Source organism: Trichosurus vulpecula, chromosome 3 (assembly GCF_011100635.1).
Source record: "Trichosurus vulpecula isolate mTriVul1 chromosome 3, mTriVul1.pri, whole genome shotgun sequence".
Classification (NCBI taxonomy): Eukaryota; Metazoa; Chordata; class Mammalia; order Diprotodontia; family Phalangeridae; genus Trichosurus; species Trichosurus vulpecula.
In genome coordinates this window covers 206,571,784-206,589,191 of record NC_050575.1, presented here as the reverse complement: position 1 = coordinate 206,589,191, position 17,408 = coordinate 206,571,784, and the positions used below count along the sequence as shown (strand labels likewise).

General features: G+C 42.6%; 1 protein-coding gene across 2 annotated transcripts in view; it reads right to left on the bottom strand.

The window, feature by feature from the left end:
• Positions 1 to 5,980: 5,980 nt before the first annotated feature.
• The window catches only part of SCARA5 (scavenger receptor class A member 5), a 143,085-nt gene continuing 131,657 nt past the window's right edge, over positions 5,981 to 17,408 (bottom strand). The window contains exons 8-9 of one of the 2 annotated variants that reach the window (XM_036751622.1): positions 14,805 to 15,002; positions 5,981 to 6,509 (exon numbers count right to left, since the gene is read on the bottom strand). In XM_036751622.1, the coding sequence (XP_036607517.1) occupies positions 6,373 to 6,509; positions 14,805 to 15,002 (335 nt within the window). In that variant the 3' untranslated portion in view covers positions 5,981 to 6,372. The remainder of the gene's footprint in view (positions 6,510 to 14,804; positions 15,003 to 17,408) is intronic. The other variant, XM_036751623.1, reaches the window with a different exon arrangement.

Genomic DNA, 17,408 nt, shown 5'->3' with positions numbered 1-17,408 from the left:
CACTGTTCAATGTCTGATTTCTTGTAGGTATAGCTTGATTTCCCTCAGTCCCTGGACTATGGGCCCAGCATAATTTTTCAAGTTTCATGTAAGGGTGTATTTTCCCCTTTTTATTTTTTGAGGTTTAAACACTTTTTGTTTCTTTCACTCATAATAAGACCTGTGTTTTGACAAATGAAGACCCCAGTGAAGAAAGGCATGTGGCTTGTGTTTATGTAGGGGGTCAAGCTGGCTCTGGCAAGCTGACTCTTGTAATTTAGTCTCATGCCTGCAGTACCTCTCTACTCTAATTTATAGTGTAAGGCTAGCAATGCAGTGAGCTACATAGTAAGAAATACTGTGTATGCAAATGGGCATTTGTGTGTATATGTGTATGGATATATCTTTTGGGCTCTGGAAACAAACAATTGGTAAATACATGAGTGTTGTTTCTATAACATTGTTTCTATAACAAATTAGAATTCACCCCATGGTGGGCTTCCATACTGGGATTTCTCATATCTCCTTCCTTTTTCTCCTCCAGCCCCCCAATACTGCCTCCTACAGAAGTGTTTATCTCCTTGCTGTGACGAGGAGTGTACTCACACTATGAAGTGTGTGTAGAAGAGCTTTATTCTAGGAATCCCAGGTCATCTTACTATTTTTTTCATTCTGCCTTGGTTTCCTGCTCCAAGATGTCTAGTTGAGATTGTGTGTGGTGCTGTTTCTCATCTTACTCAGTGACACAATACGTCATCTTCCCAAAGTCCCTGTGCATCTGGTCTTTTCTTTGCTTTCTGAAGGATTCCAAGTCTTAGTGGTTTTGAGATGCCAGGGTCTCTTTTTGGACTGGACAATTAAGAGCTGATAAGCAGAACTGAGCTGGAGCACCAGGATAATAGGTGCAGGTGAATAGGATATTGCTTTTGAAGATACTGTACATGGTGTCTATTACTATGTGGTACGAAGATTTCTCTACTTCTGTCTTCTGGGATGGAAAGGGGCAGTCAGATTAATGAATGGCATACAGTGTGCTCAGCATCACATTAGCAGCAAGGAAGAGGACTGAGCAGGCTTAAAAGCAGCTTTTCCCAATGTACCCGAGAACAAGGATCACTGATTGCCAACAACATAAAGATTTTTCAGAACATATGGATTCTGATGACATGCAGGAATTATACTGTGCTTGGTTTCATGCCTGAGGCAATCGTGAAATCTGCTACAAAGTGGCAGGAGAGGATCCTGTGTGATTATATCAACACACACAGAAAAGTCCTTTAGCAAAATCCAATGTTCCTTTTAGTTAAAACCTAAGAAGATTCCTTCTATAGCTACTCCCAGTCTCTCTGACAAGGAAGAGGCTTGAAAAATCCCTTCTTTCATTCAAGCTTAGAGAGAATGAAGTACTCTTAGACAAGATGGAAAAGATAATAATAATTCTAGCAGAAAACCAAGAACAAAAGGTTTATGAAGGTATTAGAGGAAATGCATGAAATAGATGACAAAAAGAAAGAGAAATTCTTTTATATATAGAAGCACACCTCCTGCAATGAGATTTTTCTCATGGTGGGGGGGTCCAGTCTCTGGAGAGGTTCCACCCCATCCTGTCCTCCATGCAGCCCTCATAGGTGGAAAGACTTCTCCAGGAGGAAGAGCTGTGTTGGCAATGTTGAAGATTCATTCTCTAACATGAGGTGCTGTGGTATAAACCTGATGCATCGGTACACTGTTTCTGAGGCACATATCCAAGATGTGACTGATAATCTCTTTCTCTGAAAACTGTAATCAAATCATCACTACCAGAAGAATCTGGAAAGGGTATTAATGTACTATTCTACTGTTCCATTCACCATCTTTGTGATGCTAGTTCCCAGACCAGATCTTCTTCTCTGGTCCTTACTCCTCTCTATCTGTTGTAACTCCCATTAGAATGTAAACTCCTCAAGGGATGGTCATGCTTTTTAATTTATCTCCCCTGCTTTAGCACAGTGCTTGGCATGTAGTAAGTGTGGCCAATAAATGCATTTAATTCATTGATGCATTCATTCAGATGATAGAAGGCAGAATGATTTAATTTTTATATTGGTGTCCCTCTTTTCTCTTTAAGACAAAAGAGTAATGGGGTGACTGGGCAAGCAACATAACCAGGAAGCTGGAAGGAACCCAGCTGAATATCTGGTGGGGACCAAAGTCACCTCCAGATTCCATTTGCACTGTCACCAACCCCAGCAGATGGTATGCAAGAATAAAACTTCAACTGAGCCTGAGGACTATGAGCTAAATCAAATCAGTAGTTTTCTGAAGCCATATTAGCCCTTGTCTCTGTATGTTCCAACCACTGTGCTCCCCAACCATAATACAGAGGGGACTAAAGGATGCTGGGGAAATATCAATAGAGGCTGATGAATTTTAAGGGAAAGGAACTAGAACCAGTGTTTCTCAGAATCATGACATTAAGCAAGTGGTATAAACTATATGAAAACAATAACCAAATAGCATCTATTACTGTGATCAATGGTCAGATCTTCCATGAGCTCCTTCTTGTAATGATTCAGTATGACCCAGAGTTCCCAAAAACTATGCTCAAAAGCTATAGCTAGCAGAGCACAGGCTCTGATGTGTCTCCAACCAAGCTGGAATGTCTTAGAGGCTATGGGTTCACAAATGGACTCCATGTCTATAAGCCAAGGACCAGCCTAGACAGCAAATTCAAATTTTGGCCCCAGCAACTCATGAAGATTGTCTACAAAGTTGTGGAGGGATGGCAATCCTGTCAATGGAGGGAGGATCCACTTGATAAAATCATGGATTTTTGAAATATTGAAGTACTGGCCAGGAATCTTTTGGAATAGCATTCATCCTTTTCTCTGATATCCCACTGCCACCAGGCAAGACTGTAATAATCCTATTAACTGGAGCTAGCATTCTCAAGACAATATGTGCCCCCATAGCAGCTGGGTTGGTCTGGAGTGTTTTCACTTTAGGGATGGAGCTGTTACCTACCATACAGAGCCTCATATCCTAGGGGTTCTGAGATATTTTAATAAGGCTCAGCTTTCTCATTCTCCCACACTCCTTCACCAGGAGGCACAGAGATGGAATCAGAATTCTGGCTGGGAAACAGGGAACTTTCCGAGGTCCTATAGTTTCCCTTCCTCCCATCCCTATCCTCTAAAGTGGCAGAGAATCCTCATTTTGACCCCACTTCCAAAGAGTCCATCAGGACTCTATTATCTCTTAAACAGAGGGTTTCTAATGCAGCATTGTGAAGAGAAGACTAAGCAATCACTCCCAGGCATAGACTGCTTGGCCTTCCTTTTGGTCTTCTCTTCCCGTAAGTTTCTAAGTCTTTATTATTTTGAGACAATGGCACACCATCATTGATCTTGATTTGAAACCAGTGATGACACAGGAATCCTCTAGAGCAGATATTCCTATTGAACCAACGGTGGTACATGTGCAAGGGCCCTGTCCAAGGTCCAGTCAGCTTTGTTTGGATGTTGGCTCATGCCCCATGGGACCTAAAACTTCCTCTTTCTAGTCATATGTGCCCCCTTATCATTGTTTCTGAAGCCAATCAGTTTTTGAAGGACTCCTTGAGCTAAATTTGGGTTGGGGGAGGCAGGGAGATTCCAGTTTCCATGGCCTCTAAAATTATGAGCACAGCATGGGAGTCAGCCATTCCCAGATTCTTCTGAATTCCTGATTTCCCCAAGTGTTGGTGCACCCTCTTCCCAAATTACTTCACATATATACACATACATGTGTATGTATGTATGTACATACGCACACATAGTATCTTCTTGTCTATGTTCATGTTATTTTCCTTCAATAGAATGTCAGGGAATAGCCAAGTTCATTTTTGTCTTTCTATTCCCATGGCCTAGTACAGTGCCTGATACATAGATAGGCTTTTAATGAATGCTTATTGTAGTGAATTGATTTGAACCATACAGCAGGCTGAGTGGACCAGTTGAGTGAGGTGCCCAGTAGTGGGATTCAAATGAATTAAGAACCAGTTCTCCACAAACCAAACCGAAGCACCACCCTCACCACTCATGTGGTGGGCGCAGGCCTCGTCCCTGCTAACAACCGGTTCCCAAACTCAACCTAAAATTAGGTATCGGTTTCTAGTGAACCAGTGAGAACCAGCTAAATCCCAGCACTGGATGTGCCCATTTCCCCATGGTAGAGAAAAACTGAAGTGTAACCCAGGTCCCAGGGCGCACTGGAATGGGGCCCTCTCCACATTGGAAGAGATCAATGGCCCACACCTGCATGAGGGGTGTGGCTTAGTGGCCGAAGCGGGAGGGAGGAGAGGTTTATTGTCTGTGTTGGAGAGTCTCCTGAATCTCTTCAAGTTCTTCAGGGTCTGTGGTTCTTTTGGGTGCTTCTGGTTTCCAGCTTCAAGAGAGAAGATGGAAGATTCCAACCCCACTTCAGGTTGCTGAAGAAAAAGACTGGGAAGAACATGAGGGCAGCTGGCTGGTTGCAGCGTGTCCCTATCCCCAGCTTGCTATACTGGAGGTTTCAGGGAATTTCCCCTGGGGTGAGATCTAGAACATCTCTTTGTGGAGCTCAGTTAACCTTGCTTTCAAAGGTAGAACTCCTTCACTCTCTGCTGTCTGGAATATACTTGCCTATGTACGCTTTCTCTGATTTCTATTTTGGATAGAAGGATTTACTACTTGGATAAAAGGCTTTCTTGGCTAAGTGTTATGTTGTTTACTTTGGAACTGTTATTTGGTGGGTAGGGAGTCAAACTTTGGCTAGAAAGCTCAGGCTCATAATGAAACAGCCAACAGAAGTTAGTTTGCACCTGAAAATCACATGCCCTAGACCAGGGGTGGGGAACCTACGGCCTTAAGGCCACATGTATATGTTCCGTAAAATTTGAATTCAGTCAATAGGCCACATTTAAGGACCTAGAAGGCCACATGTGGCCTTAAGGCAGCAGGTTCCCCATCCCTACACCTGGACTAACAATATTTAAGGGAGCAGATAGATATAATTGTAGCCAGGTGCCCCCTTTCTCTAAGGAGAGCAGAGTGGCCTCCAGCCTGACCCTCCTGCTGCAACCACCTGGCAGGAATGGAAGTCTTCCTTGGAGAAGAGTAGGGGGAGAGGAGGCTAGAGATGTCTTTTCTGCCTCCCTTCAAGCCATACAACAATGGGCCCAGGCTACATGTGAGGGATGGCCCTCGCTACGTAAGTACATGATAAAGCTTGTAATGTGTACATTTGTAACACAACAGACTTGCCAGTATCTAGGGGCTGAGCCATAGGCTGGTTGTGTCTCCTCCTCCTTCCCATAGCTAGCCCATTCTCCATTTTTCTGGTTATTGTATTCCCACCTCCTCCCAAATGCCTGGTACTCCCGACTGCATAATAAATTCTCATAGAATGCTCCTTCTCCATCACACAATGTTCTAAGATGAAGCCAAAACACACCAACTGATGTTGATACTCAGACTTCAGAGACACCTAGTGATAGGATCATGGAATTTAGAGCCAGAAAGGGCCTTTGGGGATCATTTCTTATTTTATAGATGGGGAAATATAGGCCCAGGGAGGCCTAAAACAGAAGTGGCTTCCCCAGGTCACAAAATGGGAAATAAAGCCTAGATTAGTATTGAGGATCTCAGATTCCACTCCTGGTGCTCTTTCCATGACACCAGGTTTTGGAATCGGCATCTTCTAGTATCTGGGAGTCCCAATGAACTTTAGGCCAGGCCAGGCCAGCCCAGCCCCGAGCCACATACTCACAGGTATTCTGGGCTGCAGGTATTTTGGTGTTCTCTGGTCTTTCCCTCAGCCTTAACACCCTTTCCACCCCCCTTTGTTTTACAAATTAGTAAACTGAGGCTTAGAGAAGGAAAATGCCTTTTCCCAGGTCATATGGCTCTTGCCAGGACCTGAATTCCAGCCACTTGCCTCTGAGTTCAGGGTAATAACCAAGTTGTTGCAGAGCAGGGAGTCAAGATCATCAGTTTGAATGCAGTTTGGGAACTTTCTGTAGATTTAATTATCCATGCTAGCCCCGCTCCCCATGGCCACATATAACAGAGTTGCTTTTGACACATCCCCAGCATTTAACTGTTACCGACAGAATGAAAACAAGCATGATACGGGTTCTAAGGAGCTACTATTGGCACAGAGTAAGGTCAGTAAATTGTTGATCCAGTTGTTCCAGGAGGGAAAAGATTTGCAGTCAATCCCAGAGGCACTGTTTTTAGCAGCTGTCTAACTAGAGAGTTATGGCGGCTCGTTAGTGGGCACTAGGCTTAGGGGTGCAGTGCAGGGCAGGGTGCAAGTCTGGGCGGCCCTGGGTGCAAGGTCCCAGCCTCCCCAGTGATAGGCAATGGAGGCCAGCGTCTGCCATCCTGCCCGTCCTCAGTGTCTGGTGCATGTCACCCCTGCATCCTCAGCGTGGCCGCAGTTGGTCTTCCCCCAGCTGGAGAAGCTACACTGGAGGATACTGTCCTCTGTCCCCTTGCAGGCAATGTCATCGATCCAGATCTGCCCCGTGCCTATGGAGACACATTAAAAAGGGTTGCTTAGAAGACACATCGGAAAACTCATTTCTAATGCTGGAAGCCTGTGGATAGAAGGAGAAAGAAACCGTGGAATTCAAAGAACCATAAGCTCACTGCCCTAAAGATGGAAGAGAACTTAGAAGCCATTGAGTTCAGCTTCCTCATTTTACAGATCAGGAAACTGAGCCACAGAGACTGAGGTAACCCACCCAGGTCTGAGGTGGGATTGGAATCAAGGTCTTCCTGACTCCGCATCTAATACTTTACATGCCATGCCCTCCCCCAGTACCTCTCCAAAGAGCTGTGTTTTCAAATGCCAAACAAATTCTCTACCATGTGAGACACCCCCTTCCCCACCCCAGGGTTGCCTGACCAAAAGGTGTAGCTATATAGAAGCATCACTATTACCCCCCTCCAAAATGGCTCACTTCCTCTGCCTTACCCACCCCAACAGATGCTGAAAGTGCTGAGACAGCTCATCCTCATCCAGGGGTCCTAACTTCTTTTTTTTGGTCATGATCCAATGAAATAACATTTGCAAAGTGCTTAACACAGTGCCTGGCACATAGTAGGTGCTTAATAAATACTTATTCCATTCCATTCATGGACCTCTTTGACTTTTTGAGCAAGTAGGTGGAGCAATGGATAGAATGCTGGGCCTCCAGTTAGGAAGACTTGAGTCTCTGTTTGGCTCAGTGTCCCCAGCTGTAAATTGGGGATAGTAATAGTGCCTATCTTGCAATGTATTGTGAGGAGCAAATGAGATAGCATTTGTAAAGTGCATAGCACAGTGTCTGGCATGTAGTAGGTGCTATCATTATTATTGGTAAAGCCCATGGACCTTTTCTCAAAATAATATTTTAAATTCATAAAATGAATATATAGGATTATAAAGGAAACCAAATTCACTGAAATACAGTTGTCAAAACATTTTTAAAAATGAAGTATGTAGACTCCGGCTAAGAACCCCTGCCCTAAATCAATGACCAGCTCTTTCCTTCCCCTCATCTGACACAACCAAATGGAGAGAGCATGTATACTCCTTAAGCCCAGCACTGTTGTGACATCCTTACTCCCCTGCCTTGTCTTGAGTTGGGGGTAAGAGATGATGGGAGCCAATTCTGTTACTCACTGTGACTTCATGGCAATGATCTCAGAATCTGGGGAGAAGCTTCCCAAAGTTAGCTATTCTAACAACCAGAAGCTGCCTTCAGGACCATGTGACATCCCTCCTAATAAAATATAGCATATCTTCTAAGAAACGTACTCTGTAGTCTTAGAGACTAAGTCATAATCAAGGGTGTTCTAGGAATGTGGCCATCAGAAGGGGAAAGCCTGATGAGGAGGACCCTTTAATTTAGAGCTGAACTGGATTAAAATTAAATGATCATGGAAAGACAAATGAAAGGGACTTTGGAAGTCATCTAGCCTAACTCTTTCATTTTAAAGAGAAGGAAAGTGAGGCACATAGTGGTTAAGAAGCTTGCCCAAGGCCACATAGGTATGAAATGACAGAGCCAGCATTCGAACCCAAGTTCTATTGCTCCAAACTTAGCGTTTTTTTTCCACTATCCCACACTGCCTCTGAGTCAACTGGATTGACCTAAGTTCAAAAGGATTGACAATTTCCAAGACCATTGCAGGGTTTCAGGTACAGACCTATGTTATCTTTCCTTTGAACTGACTGGATCTTCGTGAATGTCAGGTGGGATTGGGCAGGGTACGGCGAATCTGGGGTACATTAGCTTGACCACACGCTAGATGGCATGGTGTGTGATTCCCCCATTGGCCAGAATGTCTTACATGGAAACTGTTGGCCAAATCTATGAGAAAATAAATGATCTCCCAATAGAACTGGAACTTTCCAAGGAAGGAATTATTTTTCATCTTTTTCCTTGTATCTCTATCACCTAGCATAGAGCCTAGCTCATGGAAAGTATTTAATCACAGAGAAGCAATGGGATAGAGTAGATAGAGTGAGGCATTTGCATCAGGAAGCCCTGGGTTTAAATCCCAATTCTGTTACTTACTGTGTGACCATGGGCTTGTTATCTAACCTCTCGGGATCTCAAGTTTCCTCAATTGTGAAATGGGGGATAAGAGATCTAGAGTCAGAAGGGATTTCAGAGGCCATTTAGGAAGCCAATGTCTCAGAAAAGGGGGGAACTCACTCAAGGTCACATATGTAATAAAAGCAAAAGGCAGGATTTGAACCTGAGTTCTTGGACTCCAGAGCCAGGGAGGTTTCCACTGTGCCATGTGACCTGCCTAATAATACCTTGTAGTACCTACCTTACGGGGTTGTTGTCAGGCTCAAATGAGATCCAGTATGTAAAGCACTTGGCAAATGCTAAAGCACCATATAAACACCTATTAGTAGTAGTGGTGGTGGTGGTGGTAGTAGTAGTAGTAGTAATTATTATTATTATTATTAGTAGTAGTAGTAGTGATAATGGTGGGGGTGGTAGTAGTGGTAGTGGTGGCGGCAGTGGTGGTGGTAGTAGTAGTCATGGTAATTATTATTATTAGCAGTAGTGGTGGTGGTGATACATGTGGTCATAAGGTGGTGATAGTAGTAGTAATTATTATTTGTAGTGGTGGTGGTGGTGGTGGTAGTAGTAGTAATTATTTTTAATATCAGCAGTAGTGGTGGTGGTAATGGTGATGGTAGTAGTAGTAATTAGTAGTAGTAGTAGCCATAGTAATAGTAGTGGTGGTGGTGGTAGTGGCAGTAGTGGTAGTAATAGTAGTGGTAATTATTATTATTATTATTATTAGTGGTGGTGGTGATGATACTAGCAGCAGTGGTAGTAAGAGTAGTTGTGGTGGTAGTAGTAGTTAATTAGTAGTAGTAGTAGTAGTAATAGTAGTGGTGGTATTAGTAGAAGTAGTACTAGTACTAATAGTAAGTACTTACTGAAGTGAATTGGATTCAGACAGGAGCATAGGAAAATTTGGGTCTATCCATTTATTTGCTAGCAATTCTGGGAGAGAATCATAGAATAATAGAGCTAGATGGGGAAACTGAGAGCCAGAGAGATGAAGTGACTCTTTGTCCACAGTCTTCCTGTGGGTTAGTGGCAGTGCTGGGCTGGCTGGTAGTATAACTGAATAAAATGCCGGGTTTGGATTTTAGAGGCCCTGGCCTCAGACTCTTATTAACTAAGTGACCCTCTCTAAGGGGTTTCTTTGGGCCTCAGTTTCCAAATCTGTAAAATGGGGGGCAATGATAGTACTTACCTCACAGGATTTTTGTGAGGATTAAATGAGATGATAGATAGAAAACATTTTGAAAATTGTAAGGTGCTATCTAATTGTCAGTCATTATTAACATCATTTCTGAATTCCTAGTTCAGTGCTCTGCCTACGTTGTAAATCACTCTGGAATAGCCTCAATAAAATATTTCCACAATCTATTTTAAGGTGTGTGTGGGAGAGTTTATACAAAATATTTCATTATATGTTGATGTAACCTGGATTTTGAGCATGCCCAGTTTGCCTAGCATGGAGCCCCCTGAGTCACCTACCATGAGGAGGGGGTGGCTTCCTTTGATTGTGTGCCTTTGTTTTTAAAAACTGACAAGACTCAGCCTGTATGTGCTTCTTCTGCCACCTTTGGCTGGGCATGGTTGTACTCTTTTCAGGTGAGCACAAGACTGTGAGATGGCAAAGCATGAGCCGGTTCAATCTTGCCAGTTTTAAAGATGAAGGCAGACAATCGAAGGAGGTCAACCCCCGCCCCCCATAAAGTAGAGCATGCAGTGGGCTCCATATCAGCCAAACTGGGCATGCTCAAAGCCCAAATTACACTGAATAGCTCTTGAAATAAACGGCAGATTGCCTAGGGCTTGGAACTAGTTTTGTTACACAGAGATTTTTGTGGTTTCAATACATATTGTGATAGGATTTGCCCTGAATTTAAGTTAGGGCCAGAAGAATGAGCAGCTATTTCTTTTTGTCCCCTTTGCTTTTGGCCTCTGGCAGATTCCCCTGCCTCCCTGGCTTCTTTTCTTGCAAAGATATTAGATAGTTCTTACACAAGCTCTCTTTCAGGCAGATAAAGAATGCCCAGATTAAATATCTTTTGGAAAGCACATTGATTAACTTATTACCCAGGAAGAAGCTGGACACCCAAGGGTAGTGTAGAATCAATCACACCCAAAATAAATAAAAGACAGCCAAGGAGATCTGACCAAGAGAAAACTGAGCTAAAATGTTTATATTTTAGCTCAATTCCAAACTCCATTAATTCATCCAGAAAGGTCTGGCTGATGTTCAATCATGGAAGGACAAAGAGGAATTTGTGAGGGTGTACCACTTAGCATCATTAAACTAGTGATTCTAGTCACTAGTCAACAACTAGTAGCCTTTCAAATAAGTGAATGAATTAGAGAGCAAACCCTCCAGATCGTTCAGAAAATTTCTGCTCACCAGAACTTCTGGGCTACTGTTGGCAATTAAACAGTCCTTACCTTAGCCCTCACACTTTTTAATAGAGGCAGTAGTAGATCGAGTGCTGCACTGGGAATCCAGAAAACCTGGATCAGAATCTGGTCTCTGACACTTACTAGTTGTATGGCCCTGGGCAAGTTACTAAAACTGCTCCAGGCAATTCCCTAGGTCTTATCTGTTCCCACAAAGAGATCACATATTATATGCATTTGTATGTTTATTTGAAGTAATAATAATCCCAAATATTTATGTAGCACACTATGGCTGCAAATGGGACAGTTAGGTGGAACAGTGGGTAGAGTGCCAGGGCTGGAAGTCAAGAAGTTTTCAGTTCAGATGTGACCTCAGACACTTACAGGCTGGGTGACCCTCATTTAACCCTATTTGCCTCAGTTCCTCATCTTTAAAATGAGCTGGAGAAGGAAATGGTAAACCACTCCAGTATCTCTGCCAAGAAAACCCCAAATGGGGTCACAAAGAGTTGGACATGACTGAAACAACTGAATAAGGGCTACAAAGACTATCATATCCATTATTTCGAGAGTTTAAGTGACCTGCTAAAGGTCACATAATCCATAAGTGGCAGAGATCATTCCGCAGGTCTTCCAACTCAATGAAGTCATTTGTTTCTCTCTTCCCTTTTCTTTCCTCTCCTTCCCTGCCTTCCTCTCCATCTAACCTCTCCTCCTTTCTTCCTTTCCCTTTTTCTCCTTTCTTCTCTTCTCTCCTTCCTTCTCCCCTCTCCCTGCCCCCAAATAAATGTATGCACTAGTCTTTAAAAAAAATCTCAGTGACATTTCTGGAAATAACTCTTTCTACTACCTTTGAAATGGAAATTCTCTTATAATAAAGAAAACAGTTGGGCAAAAACACTCAATATCATAACCATTTCTGACAACGTATATGACATTTTTGCCCTAATAGTCCCCTGCCTTTATGCCAAGAAAAGGGAAAACATTTCATTATCATGTTTCATTATCTTTCCATGGAGAGCATTATTAGTTTTTCACTTCCTCAGAGGCAGGGTGATATATAGCCGAAAGAATCTTAGCTCTGTGGTCCAAGGACCTGGGTTTGAATTCCACCTCTGATACTTATTGCCTATGTGACCTCAGGCAAGTCACTCAGTCTTCCTGGGTCTCAGTTTCCTCATCTGTAAAATGAAGAGGTTTCATTGAGAAAAATGCTATCCATTTCTAGAGTGAGAACTGATGAACTCAATGCAGATTGAAGCATGCTTTTTAAACTTTCTCTATTTTTCTTTCTTTTTTTTGTCTGTGTTTTCTTTTGCAACATGGTTAATATGGAAATATGTTTTGCATGATGTCACAGGTATAATCCATATCAATTGCTTGCCTTCTCAAGGAGGTGGGGTGGTCTGGGTGGGAGGGAGAGAATTTGGAACACAAAATGTTAAAAAAATAATTAATTTTCTTACATGTAATTGGGAAATATTTAACAAAATAAATAAAAATATATTAAAAATAAAAGCAAATGAAAGTGTTAGACTGGATTACCTTTTAGAGGGCTGGTCTAGGTCAATGATCCTAGATATTGAATCTAGCTTCCTTTTAGCGATCTTTTAATTTACATGATTGTAGTAATTTTGTACATCGGTCTAGTTCTGCCTGTTTATATATCTTTCTATCTATCTGTGTGTGCATGTGCGTGTGCGTGCATGTGTATGTGTGTGTGTATGTGTGTGTGTGTGTGTGTGTGTGTGTGTGTGTATTGGCTTCCTTATCTATAAAATTAAGAGTTCGGACTAGTGACTAGAGGATCTGTAAAATTCATTCCAGCTCTAACACTCAGTGATTCTATCTTTAAAGTAAGGCCCATGCTAGGGACATCTTTGTTTTTGCTGGGACTTGTGATTCTGCTGGAATAGGGAATTTTGGTTATGGAAACTCCCTCCACAAAAGCAGAGCAGTGACTGGTCTGTAATTTATAGACTGAAAAAGTAGCCTAGAGGCATTGAAAGATTGATTGCCCATAGTCACATGGCTAGTATATACCATAGGCAGGGCAAAATGCAGGTATTTTTGATTCCAAGCTTGCCTCTCTATCCATGATTATATATACATGTCACTTAGCACAGTTCCAAGCAGGGAGTAGACACAATAAATGTTTTTTTCCTCTCTTCTTCCTTTCTTCCCTTCCTTCCTTCCCTCCCGCCCCCCTTCTTTCCATCTCTCCTGCTGCCCCTTCCTCCCTCCTTAACTTCCTTCCTCTCCTTCCTTTCCTTCCTTCCTTCCTTTCCTACAATTGCTTCAACAAGGGAAATAATTTAAATCACATGGCAGGAACTTGAACATTCTGTTCCCACAATCCAAATTGCCTTAAGATGCTTGTGTTATCTTTGAGACTTTCTTATAAATGTCTAAAAAACTCAGGGAGTTTTGTGGAGGTGATTATATAAACGCATTAGCTAACATCCAAAGCAGGGGGAAGGGGTGTGGTATAGTAGAAAGATACCCCTGGTTCTGTAGCCAGAGGATCCAGGTTCAAATTTGACTTATGACACTAACATGTCTGACCTCGGGCAGCTGCTCAATCAATCTCCCTTGACAAGTTTCCTCTTCTGTAAAGTGAGGGGAATAAAGCAGACCTCTCCTGAAGCCAAGATCCCTCTGATTGCATAGGTCTGTCTGCTTGTTAGTTGGCAGGTTTGCTTTAGGCTGATGGCGCATGCCACATCTGAACAGCTTGCCTTACTTAGACCTTCTGAACAAGTTCATGATTTTATTTCACAAATGGCTTTGTTGTCATTTGTTAGAAGGCAGGTCATGGTGGGGGAGCCCAACAGTGTAGTGGGGACTATTTCTGTTTCTTCCTCTTGTAAACAATACGACATCTATTTCTTCTAAGGAAATATGCTGAAAACAAGTCCAAATCTCTAAAAGGAAGTGAGAGAACTGTTCTCTCCTCAGGGCTTCATTCCTCAAAACTCAAAAATCCCTCTGAACTCTCCAGGTGGCTGTCAGTTTCTAGATTTTACTGGAAAAAGGGTAGAGGACACATCATGGGAATCCAGCTGGTTTTCTGCCAGATGTTTTCAATGAACTTCACAAGAGTTGCTTGAATAAATGCCACCCACACCTAAGGAAGTTGGCAATGGGCTGAGGGGAGAGAAAAGAGTACAAAAGATTGGAAGAACGGAAGGGCCAGTTTTGGAACATGTTCCACCTGGTCCAGTTTCAGTTTTCCTTTTGGAAACCAGAGGTTCATAGATTTGGAACTAGAAGAGATGTTAGAAGTCATCTTATCTAACATCTTCATTTTATAGCTGAAGAAACAGAAGACAAGGGAGAATGACAGAATCACAGAGTTCGAAGGGATCTCAGTGAACACTTAGTTTAACCCTTGCCTGAACAAGAAACCTCACTGCAACATTCAGGGCAAGGAGTCATCCATCTTTTGCCTGAATACCTCCAGGGAGGGGGAAATGTCCTGAGCACAGGCACGCATACAGTGTCTCCAAAAAAAAAAAACAAAAAAACAAAACCCAGTATTCTATATCTGTTTTTTAAGTGAATTTTAATTTTTATTGCAAATTAAGTTATGTTAGTTTCCTTAGTATGTTTGATAAACAAAAATGTCCTAAATATTGAATATTCAATAATAAATGTTCACCTTTAAAATAAAAATAAATAATTCCCTTGTGTACATGATCTAATGAAAGAGGCTGTTCCCACCTGTGGGTCCTGAAGCAGCCCTTTCCACTCTGGGGCAGCTTTAACAGTTAGGAAAGTTTTTCCTGACACAGAGTCTAAACTTACCTGTTGTTGGGTTCCACTCTTCTTTCAGAACCTTCCCTTTTCCATCTCTACATCTTACCTTGCCCAAATCTAGCTGTTCTGTACACCTCCTCCACTCCTCGGAAGCCCAGCATCCTGCACACCACATCCCCATCCTTCTTGTCCCATCCATCATCGCATACTGTCCCCCAGCGCCGGTCATGGTACACCTCCACACGTCCCTCATGGGGGCCAGAGCCATTCACCAGCCGGATCATCATCCCCTTGGGGTTACCTGCTGGGAGAGAATTCACGATTTATAGGATCATAGATTTGTAAGCTGTGAAGGGAAATGATAGGTCAGCAGTCTAGTTCCTTCAAGGACACTCAGGTCCAGGGAAGCTAAATTTGTCAAAGGTCAAACAGTTAGCAAGTAGTTAGTCTGGATTATTATCAATAATAATAGCTATCATTTATATGGATTTTTAAGGTTTGCAAAACACTTTATCTTATTTTATCCTCATGACAATCCTGGGAGGTAGGTACTATTATTACATCTCCTTGTCCAGGGTCACACTTGTAGTAAATGTCAGAGCTGAGATTTGACCTTGAGTCTTCCTGACTCCAGGTCCTGTGCTCTATTCACTGTGTTCCCTAGTTGCTTTTAGGATTCAGTCCCAGGTCCTACAACTCCAAACCCCAAACTCCAACTTTCACAGAGCTAACCTTGAACTGAGGAGACAGAACATCCCAACTTAGAAATGCTTCTCAGACTTAGTCCCAGAACTTCTTCTCACCCTCTTCACCAGACGGCAGAATGTAACTTGGTCCTGGGGCTTCTACAAATTCTAAGACCTTATCTTAGAATGACTATTGAAACTTTCTTTTGATTTCAGGGGGATCAATGGGTCACTTTATGCATTTTTATTGTCCTTTACCCCCTTAAAATTCTGTTCATGCCCTTTATTTTTACATCATAATCGTTTCGGGTTCTATAAGCCTCCTCACTCCTTGACACCCTTCCTACAGGACCCTCCCTTGTAACCAACCAAAACATGAGTGACCTCCCCTGCCAAAGTAAGCAATTTTCTGCTCTAGAGCCTGGATCCACTGTTGACAGGAGGAGGTTTTGTTCCATTATCTGTTTTCTAGGACCCATGATTAGTTTCCCATTTACTCGGAGCACTGTGTCCTTCCTTTTCCTTTTCACTGGCCTTGTTATAATCACTGGGCATAGTGATCTCTTGGTTTTGCTTATTTTGCTCAGCATCAGTTCACACAGATCCTCTCCCATTTGTTGGGATTCCACCAGACCCACCATTTCTCATTGTATAATAATATTCAGTTACATTCATGTGCCGCAGTTTGCCCAGCCACTCCCCAGTCCGTGGGAGTTCACTTCACTTGCCAATTCTTTGCTACCACACAAAAAAAGGGCTGCTATGAATTTTTTCTTTTCCTTTTTTGGGGGAGCTGGGGGTGGGGATGATGCAGACCAGCACCTGCTGTGTAATTTATAGTTTTAGAGAGCTTCCTCCATCATTGATACACTGTGACTTGCCCAGGGGCACCTTGAGATGAGCTCTGCATTCATTCCCACAGCCCAGATGCCTAGGAATGTTTCGGTCTATATCCAAATTTTGGTTCTGCCTTTAACTTCCCTGGAGTATAAGCTGAATGGTGGGATCACTGGGTCAAAGGATAGCAACAGTTTGCTGGCATAATTCCAAACTGTTATCCAGGATAGTTAGATCATTTCGGTTTTACTATGCATTCCTGTTTGTCTTCCCATGGCCCCTTCAACATTGACTGTTCCCTTTTTTTGGGGTGGTGCTGTAGCCAAGTTGCAGGCTATTCTGCGAAAACTCAGATTTATTGTAACTTGCATTTCTCTTGTTGGATCTTATTTTTATATGGAAACTTACAGTTTATCATTCTTTTTAAAACTGTTCACATATTTTGATCACTCTACCTATCTATTGGTGAATAGCCCATGCTCTTATATAGCAGTGGTTCTTTGAAATGTAGTCTGGGGGCCCCTGAGGGTGCCTGAGACCCTTTCTGGGGGCCATGCGGTCAAAATTATTTTCATGATAAAATTAAGCCATTTAAATGTCTAATAACAAGAGTTGGAGGGTGTCTGTTATATAGGATAGGAACTAGATATGGAGTAAAGCTATGATTTCATTGGAATATGGAAGTTCTGAATGACGAGACTCCTTCTATCAATACAAGTCAGCACCTTCTCTGCAACTTACAGACTTAGCAAAGAAAAAAAGAGAGATGAGGGAGAGAGAGGGAAAGAAAGAGAAGAAAGGAAGGAGAGAGAAGAAAGGAAAGAGAGGAAGGGAGAGAGAGGAAAGGAAGAAGAGATGGAGGAAGACGGAGAAAAGGAAGGAGGGAGAGAGAAGAAAGGAAGGAGAAAGAAAGAGAGAAAGAAAGAGAGAGAGAGAGAGAGAGAGAGAGAGAGAGAGAGAGAGAGAGAGAGAATGTAGCAACAGAGTATAGGCTATATCCTGGGCAGAATTGCATATTGGGATGCTCTAATAATCATGGGGTAGCATGGATACCAGAGTGGGAGGAATTCATGTAGAGAGAAAAAGTTCCAGCAAGGGTAGGTGGTGGGTGGGTGGAGACCAACTTCAATTTTTCAGTTTTGTCTTCAGTTGGCCCTGAAGGTGAGGTTGGTGGTTATTCATGGATT